This window comes from Rhinoraja longicauda, chromosome 5 (assembly GCF_053455715.1).
Source record: "Rhinoraja longicauda isolate Sanriku21f chromosome 5, sRhiLon1.1, whole genome shotgun sequence".
In the NCBI taxonomy this organism is placed as follows: Eukaryota; Metazoa; Chordata; class Chondrichthyes; order Rajiformes; family Arhynchobatidae; genus Rhinoraja; species Rhinoraja longicauda.
The window spans coordinates 85,255,263-85,268,922 of record NC_135957.1 but is presented as its reverse complement, the minus strand read 5'-3'; the positions used below and the strand labels follow the sequence as shown (position 1 = coordinate 85,268,922).

General features: G+C 42.1%; 1 protein-coding gene across 1 annotated transcript in view; it reads left to right on the top strand.

Annotated features, from left to right (window-relative positions):
- ak9 (adenylate kinase 9) overlaps positions 1-13,660 on the top strand; it is a 135,749-nt gene that overhangs the window by 24,310 nt on the left and 97,779 nt on the right. Inside the window, exons 8-11 of the mRNA XM_078399888.1 lie at positions 79-153; positions 630-731; positions 4,757-4,896; positions 9,535-9,715. Coding sequence (XP_078256014.1) covers positions 79-153; positions 630-731; positions 4,757-4,896; positions 9,535-9,715 — 498 coding nt within the window. The remainder of the gene's footprint in view (positions 1-78; positions 154-629; positions 732-4,756; positions 4,897-9,534; positions 9,716-13,660) is intronic.

Here is a 13,660-nt window from a genome sequence, read left to right as displayed (position 1 = left end):
ATGTGGCAAACTTAACTTTTGTTGATAAAGCATTCATTAATATTTCTATTCTCCTTCTGTATTTCTGCAAACTAAAAGGACTATATGGCCGATCATGACCCTCAATATGTGATAGAGCTGGATGGAAACAGGAAACCTAGCGAACTCTTTACGGTAAGAAGTTGTGTTCAACCCTTTTTAGGATTCAATGTTGCAGGTTTGTCATACATTCTCCACACTATAAGATATTAAAGTTTGAATATGAAAATGATTTAAAAAAATCATTGAAACACCAGCCAAATGTCCTGCTTAAAAATTAATTTTCTCTTAGCTTTTTCTAGAAATAATGTTAATCAGTTCTTTATACGTACTTGAATCCATTTCTCCTATTTTAAATTACAAACATCTTTTGTATCAGGTGTACATATTGAAAGAGCAGCTTTCGTAGTTTTCCGTAATTTTTCTTTTAGTTTAAATGAATGGCTAACTTTCCACTCATGCTTATTTAAAGCAGAATGCTTTCAATAAAACACGTGTCTGCAGCCAATTTTTGAATATTTGCAAGATGTTTTGTTGCAATTTTTATGTATTCAGATTGGGATTTTAAGTGTATCTTTTGTTTTGGCGCTTCCCTTTATTTTGCACTTTAGTCAATAATGTATAAATTGGAATTCATGGGTCTACAACCAACAGCTACAACACAAGTTCTTCACGATGATGAGGAGGAAGAAATACCAGAAGAAATTGATGAAGTGAGTGATCCAGGCACACAAAAAATGCCTTTTTCTTGAAACCTGAATTGTTTTTTAAAGCATTTTTCACTTTTATGTGAAATTCCTGATTCTTTTCACACCAGACACTGTTCATACAAAATGTTATTTGAATCAAAATATAAGTATTTTTTTAAGAAAGGAGGAAGGTATTACGAGGCTGTTGATGAGGGATGCCAGCACGTGACTGGGGAAAAAAATGGCTGAAGTGTTTTCAAAATCTTCAGCCAGAAGAACAATGGATTGTAAGAAATATGAGCAGCATTATGCCATTCAAGCTTGTTCCACCATCGAGATTGTGGATGATCTTCTCTCAATTTTAGACAATGACAATAGACAATAGATGCAGGAGGAGGCCATTCGGCCCTTCGGCCATTCAATGTGATCATGGCTGATCATTCTCAATCAGTACCCCGTTCCTGCCTTCTCCCCATACCCCCTGACTCCGCTATCCTTAAGAGCTCTATCTAGCTCTGTTCTGGACTCCCCCAACATTGGGAACATGTTTTCCTGCATTTTCCTGCATTATTCCCCTATCCAACGGTTCCCTAAATATCCAGAAAACTATTGATGGCTATTATGAATTATCTCTGTGCCTGCATCTCCACAGCTTCTGGAACTGCACAGCAGCGCAGCGGGTAGAGTTGCTGCCTCACCGTGCCAGAGACCCATGTTCGATCCTGACCTCAGATGTTATCTGTATTGAGTTTGCATGTTCTCCCTGTGACCACTCCCTGGCGCACCGGTTTCCCCCCACATCTCAAAGATGTGTGGGTTTATAAGTTAATTGGTGTCTGTAAATTGCCCCTAATGCGTAGGGAGTAGATGAGAAAGTGGGGTAACACAGACGGGTGATTGATGGTTGGCATTGACTAAATGGGCCAAACGGCCTGTTCCCATGCTGTATCTTTCAATTCAATTCAATTCAAAGAATCATTACTGATTTTTCCGCTCACCCACCTGGTTCCATCTGCCTATCACCCAGAAACTCAACCCAGTAGATCCCCTATCCCTGTACCTATTATTCCCATCTGCCCTCCATCCTCCCCGTATCTGTTTCCACTTATCACCTTAGCATCAGATTCCATAATCTGCAGCACTTTGTTTCATTCACCGCTTATCTCCTAGCGTTTGCCGCTATCCTCACCCTTCCCTTCCTCACTTGGCTCCACTTACCCATCAACCCTCCTCAGTTGTATCTATCACTTATCACTCCTGCCAGCTCCTGCTTCACCTCCTCCCCCACTGTCCCTGCATCCCCACTCCTCTTTGTATTCACTAGTTATGACCCCGATGCAGGGTCTCATCTGGAAATCTTGACTATCAGTTTGCTACCACGAATGCTGCCTGACCCACTGAGTTCCTCCAGCAACCTGTGTTTTGCTCCAAATTCCAGCATCAGTGTCTGATGTTGACATTAGTTTTTTAGTTCCCCTGCCTTTTCCTTATATTCCATTATAAGTTCACCCGTATATAAATGGCGTATCATATTATATGTGTATAAAGTCAGGAGGGGAATAGATGGGTGAATGCATAGAAGCATTTACCCAGGGTAGCGGAATCAAAAACAAGAGAACATATGTTTAAGGTGAGGGGGGCAACTTTTTCAAGCAGAAGGTAATGAGGAGTATATGGAATGAGCAGCCAGAGGAGGTAGTTGAGGTAGATACGATAACTGCATTTAAAACCATTGACAGGTACATGCATAGGATAGGTTGAGAGGGATATGAGCCAAATGAGGGCAAATAGAACTCGCTTAGATGGGGCATTTTAGTCGGCACGGACAAGTTATGGCGAAGGACCTGGGTCTATGATGTATTGCTCTATGACTCTAATGAGCTCCCAACCCTGTGGTTGATGCTGTTCTGTCAGCTATATAAGGTTTTTCTTTCACTATACTAATTTATCCTATCAGCCAACAGTGCTGCATTGCTAATTTATCTTGGCCTGCTCCTGAGATTCACATCATTACAAATCTAATGCCTAACCAATTCTATTCCCGTAATATGAAGAAATGGCTGAGCACAATCATTTACCCAATCTGTAATGGAAACCAGCCATGCCTATCTGAATACCAATTGGCAAGCAACTGTTTTGTGGATTAATATACTGTACAATCGTAATTATTTCAAAGGTTTTAAAGGTCTTTTATTATCACTTGTACTAATTAAGGTACAGTGATATTCGTATTACCATTTTGATCTTTCGCTTCCTTTTTCAGTTTTCATGAAAGAAAATTAATTTGTTGCACCATCCAAGTTGTCCAATGTTCAGTTTCTCTCTCTCATTCTGTTTTTTTTCATAGTTTCCACCAAGTTACAAGCTTGCAGCTTCCTCTTCTTTTTGTTCCTGCAGCAGATGAAATACTGTTAAATATTGACCTTTTGTACTCCTGAATTGAATGCTACGGAGGTATAACTGATATTTAGCATGGAATGTTTATAAGCACATATTTATCTCACTTCCAAAGCTCACTGAATTCAACATTTCAGTCTACCTGGATATTGATTATTGGTGCAGCTGCTGATCAATGTTCAAGAGCAAGGTTTCAATTTTTTTCCCCAGAGTTTTCAATCACAAGCACTTGGATGTAAAACAGCCAACATTTTTAAATACTTCATTTGAACATGTTTTTCCTATCCAGAATTGAAATGGTCAATTTGTGTACATCTGCTCTTGTACATATATAATGTGCTCATCACATATATTTACATTGAAACTAAGGATATGAACTGGTCAACTGAGTTTACAATAGTTATTTTATTATCATGTGTGCTTAGGTACAGTGAAATTCTTTTTTTTGCATACAGAGCAGTAAGATTATTGCTATGCACAAGTACCACACTTGATTAAGTAGCGAGTGCACAGAAACAGACCATATTCAAGTTGCCAAGTATTGGCGCCATAATCAAAGTCCCAATTGCAGCTGGTCAGAAACGCTTGCTGCAGCCGTCACCTCCATCCTCCATCCAGATCGCCAGCGATCCTTCATCCCTCTCTTGACCTTCAACCTTCGTTCCTTGAGGGCACAGAAGGTAAAACCCCATCCCCCCTCCCCCCTCCGGGTGTCCTTACTGGCCCTATGCCCAGTGTCTGACGCCATCATTAATTCCCTCTACCTTCCAGTTCCCAGTCCTCAGGAGTGAGCAGGAGATGTGTTGGACGAGGGTCCCATTCCAGGTGGGTTCCCCGGTTCTGCACGGGCAAGCCAGTTTATGGCAGAGGCCCGCGTGGCCCATCAGGAGTTCTTCTTCCGAACACACCTTTTGAGAGGGAGTAAAATAATTGTGTAATGCCAACAGTTCAATAGCCTCTTTACAAATTCAAAACTGAGGTTATCTGAGGTTCCTGTTATGAGATTGATTTGTTAGAACTTTGGGGCTCCTGCTGCTCAAAAAACAAATTCTTAAACTTATTCTTGTATGAGAGGTGAGAAGGAGCCAGAACTGGCTTCCTGGATCTCCAGTCCCCTACCGCTACCTCCACCCTCCCCCAATCCCCAATCCCCACACATTTAGAAAACAATAGCCTGTCATTTGCGAGGCCACAGCCCATTTCCGACCCACTGTTACTCCTGAACTTCCATCCTTCAGTGCTTTCTGGCTGCAATCACTTTCGCTGGTGCATCTTCATGAGTATCAGCATGTTTATGCATTACAGTCTGAGTTAAATCTAATTTTGTAGGAAAAAACTGCAGATGCTGGTTAAAATCGAAGGTACACACAAAATGCTGGAGTAACTCAGCGGGTCAGGCAGCATCTCAGGAGGGAAGGAATGGGTGACATTTCGGGTTGAGAACCCTCTTCAGACTGATGACGTTTTGGGTCGAGACCCTTCTTCAGACTGAAGAAGGGTCTCGACGTGAAACGTCAACCATTCCTTCTCTCCCGAGATTCTGCCTGACCTGCTGAGTTACTGCAGTATTTTGTGTCTACCTTAAATCTGATTTTCATTGAATTGGAAAATATTGCACCATTTCAAAAATATCTTCCTTTTTATCCAAACAGGATGATCTGTTCCGATCTATTGCAGTTGTGAAACGTACTGCACCGGGATACCGCTGGCGTAGAAGCAAGTGGGGTCGAATTTGTCCCGTGTCCTTATATAAAGGGAATTTTGTTTTGGGCAAAATTCAGTTTGCTGTCAGGTATAGTTTTTGGGAAACATTTTCATTTCTGCGGCTGAAATGATTGTTTCATAATTTAAAGCCTTAAAATGTCTTTTTAAATGGATTTTCTTGTCAGTCTCATAAATCATCTAACAAGTTATATCTTTGCTATTAGACAGATAAATTGTTAGGTTGGATATATGGGAAAGGTTCACCTGGCTGAGTTGAACAGAATTAAGGATCAAAGTCTCAAAATGTATAATTTGTTTAGGAATAAAATCAAGAGAATTTTCTTCACTCAGAGATTGATGAATCTTTGGAATCTCTACCTTGGAGTCAAAGAATATGGAGGAAGGGTAGGAATAAGGTGTTGAGTTGGAAGATCAACCTCGAATCACATTTCAGGCTTTAGGGCTGAGTAGTTTACCCCTGCTCCAAGAATCAGAGTGGCATAGACATATACAGTGCAGAAACATGCTCTTTGACCCAATATATATATATATCTATGCTAACCATCAAATGCCCATCTATTCCAATCTCATTTACCAACACTTGGTCCATAACATTCAACGACTTGGAAAGTCAAGTCTAGATCCCTCTTAAATTCTTAAAAAGAAGATAAAAGAGCCTGAAAACTGTAACATCCAGGTTCAGTAACAGCTTCTTCCCAACAACCATCAGGCTATTGAACACCACAAGCTCTAATTAAACTCCAAACGACGAGCTGCCTCGATTGCACTAGGGACTTTGTGCACTAATGATCCCAGGAATGAGTAGGTTAACTTGTGATGAGGTTTGTCGGCACTGGGCCTGTACTTACTTGAGTTTAGAAGGATGAGGGGGGACCTTATTTAAACTTATTGAACATTGAAAGACTTGTATAGAGAGGATGTTTCCACTAGTGGGAGAGTCTAGGACCAGAGGTCATAGCCTCAGAATTAGAGGATGTTCTTTTAGGAAGGAGATGAGGAGGAATTTCTTTAGAGGGTGGTGAATCTATGGAATTATTTGCCACAGAAGGCTGTGGAGGCCAAGTCACTGGATATTTTTAAGGCAGAGATAGATAGATTATTGATTAGTACGGGTGTCGGAGGTTATGGGGAGAAGGCAGGAGAATGGGGTTAGGAGGGAGAGATAGATCAGCCACAATTGAATGGTGGGGTAGACTTGATAGGCCTAATTCTACTCCTATTCCTTATGACCTTATGTCCTTTGTTTTTGTTTTGTCCTATAATTTCTTTAATTTCTTGAATTTCTTTTTGATGTTTATCGTGGTATTTACTGAGTACTATCTATTTACTTATCTATTGTGCTGCTGAAAGTAAGAAATTCATTGTTCCATTTCGGGACATATGACATTAAAACACTCTTAACTTTTGATTCTTGACCAACTGTACCTGCCTCTACCCATGTACCTGTACACTCAGGCAATGCATTTTAGATTTCGAACACAATTCTTTCAAGAATGTCTTCCTCGGATTCCTTCTTGATTAGTGCGGGTGTCAGGGGTTATGGGACGAAGGCAGGAGAATGTGGTTGAGAGGGAAAAATAAATCAGCTGTGATACTACTATCAGTTCCCCCTCAGCTTTCTCCACTCCAATGAAAACAAACCCAGACCAGTCAGTCACGTCTCTTAACCGAGATGCTCCTCCCCAGGCAGTATTCAGGTGAATCTTTTCTGAACTCTCTCCAGTGCAATAATGTCCTTCCGATTGTGTGGTTATTTTGACGTCTTCCTTAATATTTTACATCGATGTTATTTCCAGTTCTCTTTTTGACCTCTGTATTCGTCATAGTTAAATACCATTCTCATCTCTGCCCTTGATCTCCAACGTACGGATAAAGCTCAACAAACAGTTAAGGAATCTCCCTTCCTCTTCAAAAAGCACATTCCAGACTTCTGGAATCAACATAAAGTCCAACATTGTAGAAACAATCGACTGCAGATGCTGGTTTATACTAAAGATAGACACAAAGTGCTGAAGTAACAGCGGGTCAGACAGCATCTCTAGAGAAAAAGGATAGGTGATGTTTCGGGCCGGGACCTTTCTTTAGAAGACCCGAAACATCACACATCCAGGGATGCTGCCTGACCCACTGAGTTACTCCAGCATTTTGTGTTTATCTAAAGTTCAACATTGTCAGATAATGAGCATTTCCAGCAATTGCTAATTGATTTCAGATGTTCAGAATAAACGGTATTTTCCTTTATAATTTCAAGTAATGATTCTACTTGAAAGTACTTCATGGTTAAGAGGGTAACTGAGGAAATAGTGCAGAACCAAGGAAAGAGTAGGGCCCCAGGAGTCTCATTGGAGAAGGACATTGGAGAATTCTGGGAGGGGTGGTGAAATTCTTATTATTAAAAAGAAGGTATTAGATGATTTAGTAGGCACACAGGTGGATACATTCCCAATGCTGGATTAGATATCCAGGCTAGTTTGGGAAACAAGGGAGGAGATTGCTATCACCCCTAAAGAGATTTTTTTAAAATCTTCACTGGCTAAAGGGCAAGGTGCCAGATAACTAGAGGACAATAAAAGATATACCATTATTCATGGGCAGCAGGGATGAGCCAGTGTGTCTAATATGAGTTACTGATGTAAGTTCTAAGTATCAGGATCAATCCGCAGAAGGGTAAATGTTGGGAAATTGGATTAGTATAGATGGGTAGTTAATCGGGAAATGGACATTGAGGGCTGTGTGACTTAATGAGAGGTGGCGAAGCAAGGAGAGAGGAATGGCAATCCTGCAGGAAACAGAATTGGAGAAAATGCAGTCACTTTTACAAAATCAGATCAGTAGACTTTTCAGATCGTTTAGGTCTGATCTTAGCAAGTCATTCATTAATTAACAATGCATTGGCAATTTCACAAAGTTAGCAACTGGTGCACCAGTACTCATGTGCTACTTTTCACAGCTCACATTATGATTTGTAACTGAGGCATTGAATGCTTGGAATACCTGAGGCCACGTGTTATTAGTGCAGAAGATTTATCATTAGTACCTCCTATTTTGCTCAAGAACTCTCACATATTTTAATAATTCATGACCTTAACAATTAGGTTTAGACAGTTCATAATATTAAAAAAATCATCTTCAACTTCACTGGGAACCATCTAAATTTTCATTTCACATTTGCCGATACTTTACGGGAAAGCATGTTTTATTTTACTACCAGTGGACCTTAGATAACCTCACTGATGCACTGCTTTTGGAATATTAAACATTTCCATCAAGCTAAAAACAAAGTGCTGGATCAACTCAGTAGGTCAAGCAGCATCCATGAAGGAATGGACAGACAATGTTTTGGTTCAGGACCCTTCTTCAGACTGAAGATAGGCACAAAATGCTGAAGTAACCCAGTGGGCCAAACAGCATTTCTAGAGAAAAAGACTTATTCTTTTTCTCCAGAGATGTTACCTGACCCGCTGAGTTACTCCAGCCTTTTGTGATTATCTTTGGTTTAAACCAGCATCTGCAGTTCCTTCCTACCGGCACGGTGGCGTGGCGGTAGAGTTGCTGCCTTACAGCGAATGCAGCGCCAGAGACTCAGGTTTGATCCTGACTACGGGTGCTGTCTGTACGGAGTTTGTACGTTCTCCCCGTGACCTGCGTGGGTTTTCTCCGAGATCTTCGGTTCCCTCCCACACTCCAAAGACGTACAGGTATGTAGGTTAATTGGCTGGGCAAATGTTAAAAAAATTGTCCCTAGTGTGTGTAGGATAGTGTTAATGTGTGGGGATCGTTGGGCGGCGCGGACCATGTGGGCCGAAGGGCCTGTTTCCGCGCTGTATCTCTAAATCTAAATCTAAACCTTTCTTCTGACTGATGGAGTTGGGGAAAGAAAGCTGAAAAAGAAAGGTAGGATGGCCCACCATCACACAAACCAATCTCCCTTCTATTGATTCCATTTATTCCTTACTCTGACTCAGCAAGGCCAGCAGCATAATCAAGGATGAGTCGCACCCTGGCCCCTCCCTCTTCTCCCCTCGCCCATCGGGCAAGAGGTACAGAAGTGTGAAAACGCACACCTCCAGATTCAGGGACAGTTTCTTCCCAGCTGTTATCAGGCAACTGAACCGTCCTATCACAACCAGAGAGCAGTGCTGAACTAATGTCCCTCAGACTATCCTTGACCGGACTTTACTGGCTTTACCTTGCACTAAACGTTATTCCCTTATCATGTATCTATACACTGTAAATGGATTGATTGTAATCATGTATTGTCTTTCTGCTGTCTGGTTAGCACGCAACAAACAGCTTTTCACTGTACCCCGCTACACGTGACAACTGAACTGAAATCATATAAATACCAATGACAGATGATATTTTAATTCTATGTGTCCTGTGGAGGAATCCAAAACGAGTTTATCTCATTAACTGTACTTTATGTCATCGAGTCTTAGAGTTATACAGCACATAAACAGGTCCATTGGGACAACTGATCCATGCTGACCAAGATGCCTATCTGAGCTTGTCTCATTTGTCTGTGTTGGCCCATATCCCTCTCAAACCTTTGCAATCCATGTACAAGATAATCAATGTCTATTAAATGGTAATTGCCCATTGGTGTCAATAAAAGCTTTTCATTGTACCTCGGTACACGTGACAATAAACTAAACTTCATGTTAAAATGTAAATTTAATATTTGCAACCTTTATCTATTTTGCAGCTTTCTAGACAAAATGTATTTTCTTTCATCTGAAGAAACTATGGCAAAGTTTATTGCCAATCCTCGACCCTACCTTCTCCCTCCGCAACCTCACACAGCTTGTAAGGTTGCAATATTGGGTCCAAAATCATCAGGAAAGACTACTCTCTGTGAACTGATTTCACAAAAATATGATGCAAAGGTAAGATAATTGCAGACCACATAGCAACATAGAAAATAGGTGCAGGAGGAGGCCATTCGGCCCTTTCAAGATTCAAGATTCAAGATAGCTTTATTTGTCATCCAATATTGGACGAAATTTGAGCCAGCACCGCCATTCATTGTGATCATGGCTGATCATCCACAGTCAGTAACCTGTGCCCAACTTCTCCCCATATCCCTTGATTCCACTAGCCCCCAGCACTCTATCCAACTCTCTCTTAAATTCACCCAGTGATTTGCCCTCCACTGCCCTCTGTGGCAGAGAATTCCACAAATTCACAACTCTGGGTGAAAAAGTTCCTTCTCGCCTCAGTTTTAAATGGCCTCCCCTTTATCCTAAGACTGTGGCCCCTGGTTCTGAACTCTCCCAACATTGGGAACAATTTTCCTGCATCTAGCTTGTCCAGTCCCTTTATAATTTTATATGTCTCTATAAGATCCCCTCTCATCCTTCTAAACTCCAGTGAATAGAAGCCTAGTCTTTTTAATCTTTCCTCGTATGACAGTCCCGCCATCCCAGGGATCAATCTCGTGAAACTACGCTGCACTGCCTCAATTACAAGGATAGACAATAGACAATAGACAATAGGTGCAGGAGTAGGCCATTCGGCCCTTCGAGCCAGCACCACCATTCAATGTGATCATGGCTGATCATTCTCAATCAGTACCCCATTCCTGCCTTCTCCTCATACCCCCTGACTCCGCACTCCTTAAGAGCTCTGTCTAGCTCTCTCTTGAATGCATTCAGAGAATTGGCCTCCACTGCCTTCTGAGGCAGAGAATTCCACAGATTTACAACTCTCTGAAAAAGTTTTTCCTCATCATATATCATATCATATATATACAGCCGGAAACAGGCCTTTTCGGCCCTCCAAGTCCGTGCCGCCCAGTGATCCCCGTACATTAACACTATCCTACACCCACTAGGGACAATTTTTACATTTACCCAGCCAATTAACCTACATACCTGTACGTCTTTGGAGTGTGGGAGGAAACCGAAGATCTCGGAGAAAACCCACGCAGGTCACGGGGAGAACGTACAAACTCCTTACAGTGCAGCACCCGTAGTCAGGATCGAACCTGAGTCTCCGGCGCTGCATTGCTGTAAAGCAGCAACTCTACCGCTGCGCTACCGTGCCGCCCGTATCCGTTCTAAATGGACTACTCCTTATTCTTAAACTGTGGCCCCTGGTTCTGGACTCACCCAACATTGGGAACATGTTTCCTGCCTCTAACATGTCCAACCCCTTAATAATCTTATATGTTTCGATAAGATCCCCTCTCATCCTTCTAAATTCCAGTGTATACAAGCCTAGTCGCTCCAGTCTTTCAACATATGACAGTCCCGCCATTCCTGGAATTAACCTAGTAAACCTACGCTGCATGCCTTCAATAGCAAGAATATCCTTCCTCAAATTTGGAGACCAAAACTGTACACAATACTCCAAGTGCAGTCTTACCAGGGCCATATACAACTGCAGAAGAACCTCTTTACTCCTATACTGAAATCCTCTCGTTATAAAGGCCAACATGCCATTAGCTTTCTTCACTGCCTGGTGTACCTGCACGCCAACTTTCAGTGACTGGTGTACAAGGACACCCAGGTCTCGCTGCACTTCCCCCTTACCTAACCTGACACCATTGAAATAATAATCTGCCTCCTTATTTTTGCCGCCAAAGTGGATAACCTCACATTTATCTACATTATACTGCATCTGCCACTCACTCAATCTGTCCAGGTCACCCTGCAACCTCCTAACATCCTCTTCACAGTTCATACTGCCACCCAGCTTTATGTCATCTGCAAACTTGCTCGTGTTACTTCTAATTCCTTCATCCAAATCATTAATATATATGGTAAATAGTTGCGGCCCCAACACTGAGCCTGGCGGCACTCCACTCGCCACTGCCTGCCATTCTGAAAACGACCCATTTACTCCTACTCTTTGCTTCCTGTCTGCCAACCAATTCTCTATCCATGTCAACACACTATCCCCAATACCATGTGCTCTAACTTTGCTCACCAATCTCCCGTGTGGGACCTTATCAAAGGCTTTCTGAAAGTCTAGATACACTACATCCACTGGCTCCCCTTCATCCATTTTACTTGTCACATCCTCAAAAAATTCTAGAAGATTAGTCAATAATGATTTTCCTTTCATAAATCTATGCTGACTTGGACTTATCCTTTTACTGCTATCCAAAAGCACCGTTATTACCTCTTTAATAATTGACTCCAGCATCTTCCCCACCTCCGATGTCAGGCTAACTGGTCTGTAATTCCCCATTTTCTCTCTCGCTCCTTTCTTGAAAAGTGGGATAACATTAGCTATCTTCCAATCCACAGGAACTGATCCTGATTCTATTGAACATTGGAAAATGATCATCAATGCGTCCACTATTTCTAGAGCCACCTCCCTGAGTAACCTGGGATGCAGACCATTAGGCCCAGGGGATTTATCAACCTTCAGTTCCATCCATCTACCCAATACTATTTCTCGCCTAATGCAAATTTCTTTCATTTCCTCTATCCTCCTAGATCCTGTGTCCTCTAGTACATCTGGGAGATTGTGTCTTCCTTAGTGAAGACAGATGTGAAGTGCCTGTTCAACTCTTCCGCCATTTCCTTGTTACCCATAATAATTTCACCCGTGTCTGCCTTCAAGGGACTCACATTTGTCTTTGCTAATCTTTTTCTCTTAACATATCTAAAGAAGCTTTTACTGTCCTTCTTTATATTCTTGGCCAGCTTCCCCTCGTACTTCATCTTTTTAGCCCGTATTGCCCATTTTGTTACCTTCTGCTGTCCTTTGAACGTTTCCCAATCCTCTGGCTTCCTGCTCCTCTTTGCTGTGTTATTTATCTTTTCTTTTAGTTTTATTCCATCCCTAACTTTCCTTGTCAGCCACAGTTTCCTCCTACTCCCCTTAGAAGCTTTCTTCTGCTTTGGAATGAAATCATCCTGCATCTTCCGGATTATGCCCAGAAATACCTGCCATTGCTGTTCCACCGTCATTCCTGCTAGGATCCCTTTTCAGTCGACCTTGGCCAGCTCCTCTCTCATGCCTTCATAGTCCTCTTTGTTCAACTGCAACACTGACACTTCCATTCTCCATCATCCATTTAAGTTGCATTATCCATTTATACATAGATTTATTCATAAATTTGTTTTTATCACTATAGGCACTCACCGACTGATGTAATAGGCGACTTATGTAAACTAACATTTATGTTAGCAATTCATTAAACCCACTGATGCCCATCGGTTTCCACATTGGAGCTCCCCCCATGGTCCATGTTGGAGCTGCCCTGTGGTTCATAAGTTCTAGGAAGAGAATTAGGCCATTCACCCCCCTCTGACTAAAGAAATTCCTCCTCATCTCCTTTCAAAAGGTACGTCCATTCATGGCCTTCAAAGCTTTTGCCTCAGTCTTCGACTCTCCCACTAGTGGAAACATCCTCTCCACATTCACTCTATCCAGGCCTTTCACTATTCGGTAAGTTTCAATGAGGTCCCCCCTCATCCTTCCAAGCTCCAGTGAGACATAGAGACGACAATGCAGGAAGTGAAAAGGAGACAAAAGAGTGCAGATAAGGAAAGAAGATGAGTGAAATGTAAAGCCAGAGGAGGATGTGGAGGGAGAAGGACAGGAGGGAGGAAAAGAGGAGGGATGTAAGGAAATGTTGGAATCGGGGATTGGAGATGAGGGTATGGATGAGTGTAAGACCAGGGAGATGTCATGAACGTATGTTGCAGTGGTAGGTGCATTGCTATGGCCTGACTGTCTCAGAGGCTGAGGATCATGTTCACATGATATTACAGGTAGTATCGAAACAAGGAGAGAGCACCAGATCACCAGCAAGAAGCAGCAAGCTGGGACAAGGGGATCATTTTCAGGAATGCAAACAACAATCCAGTGATGTG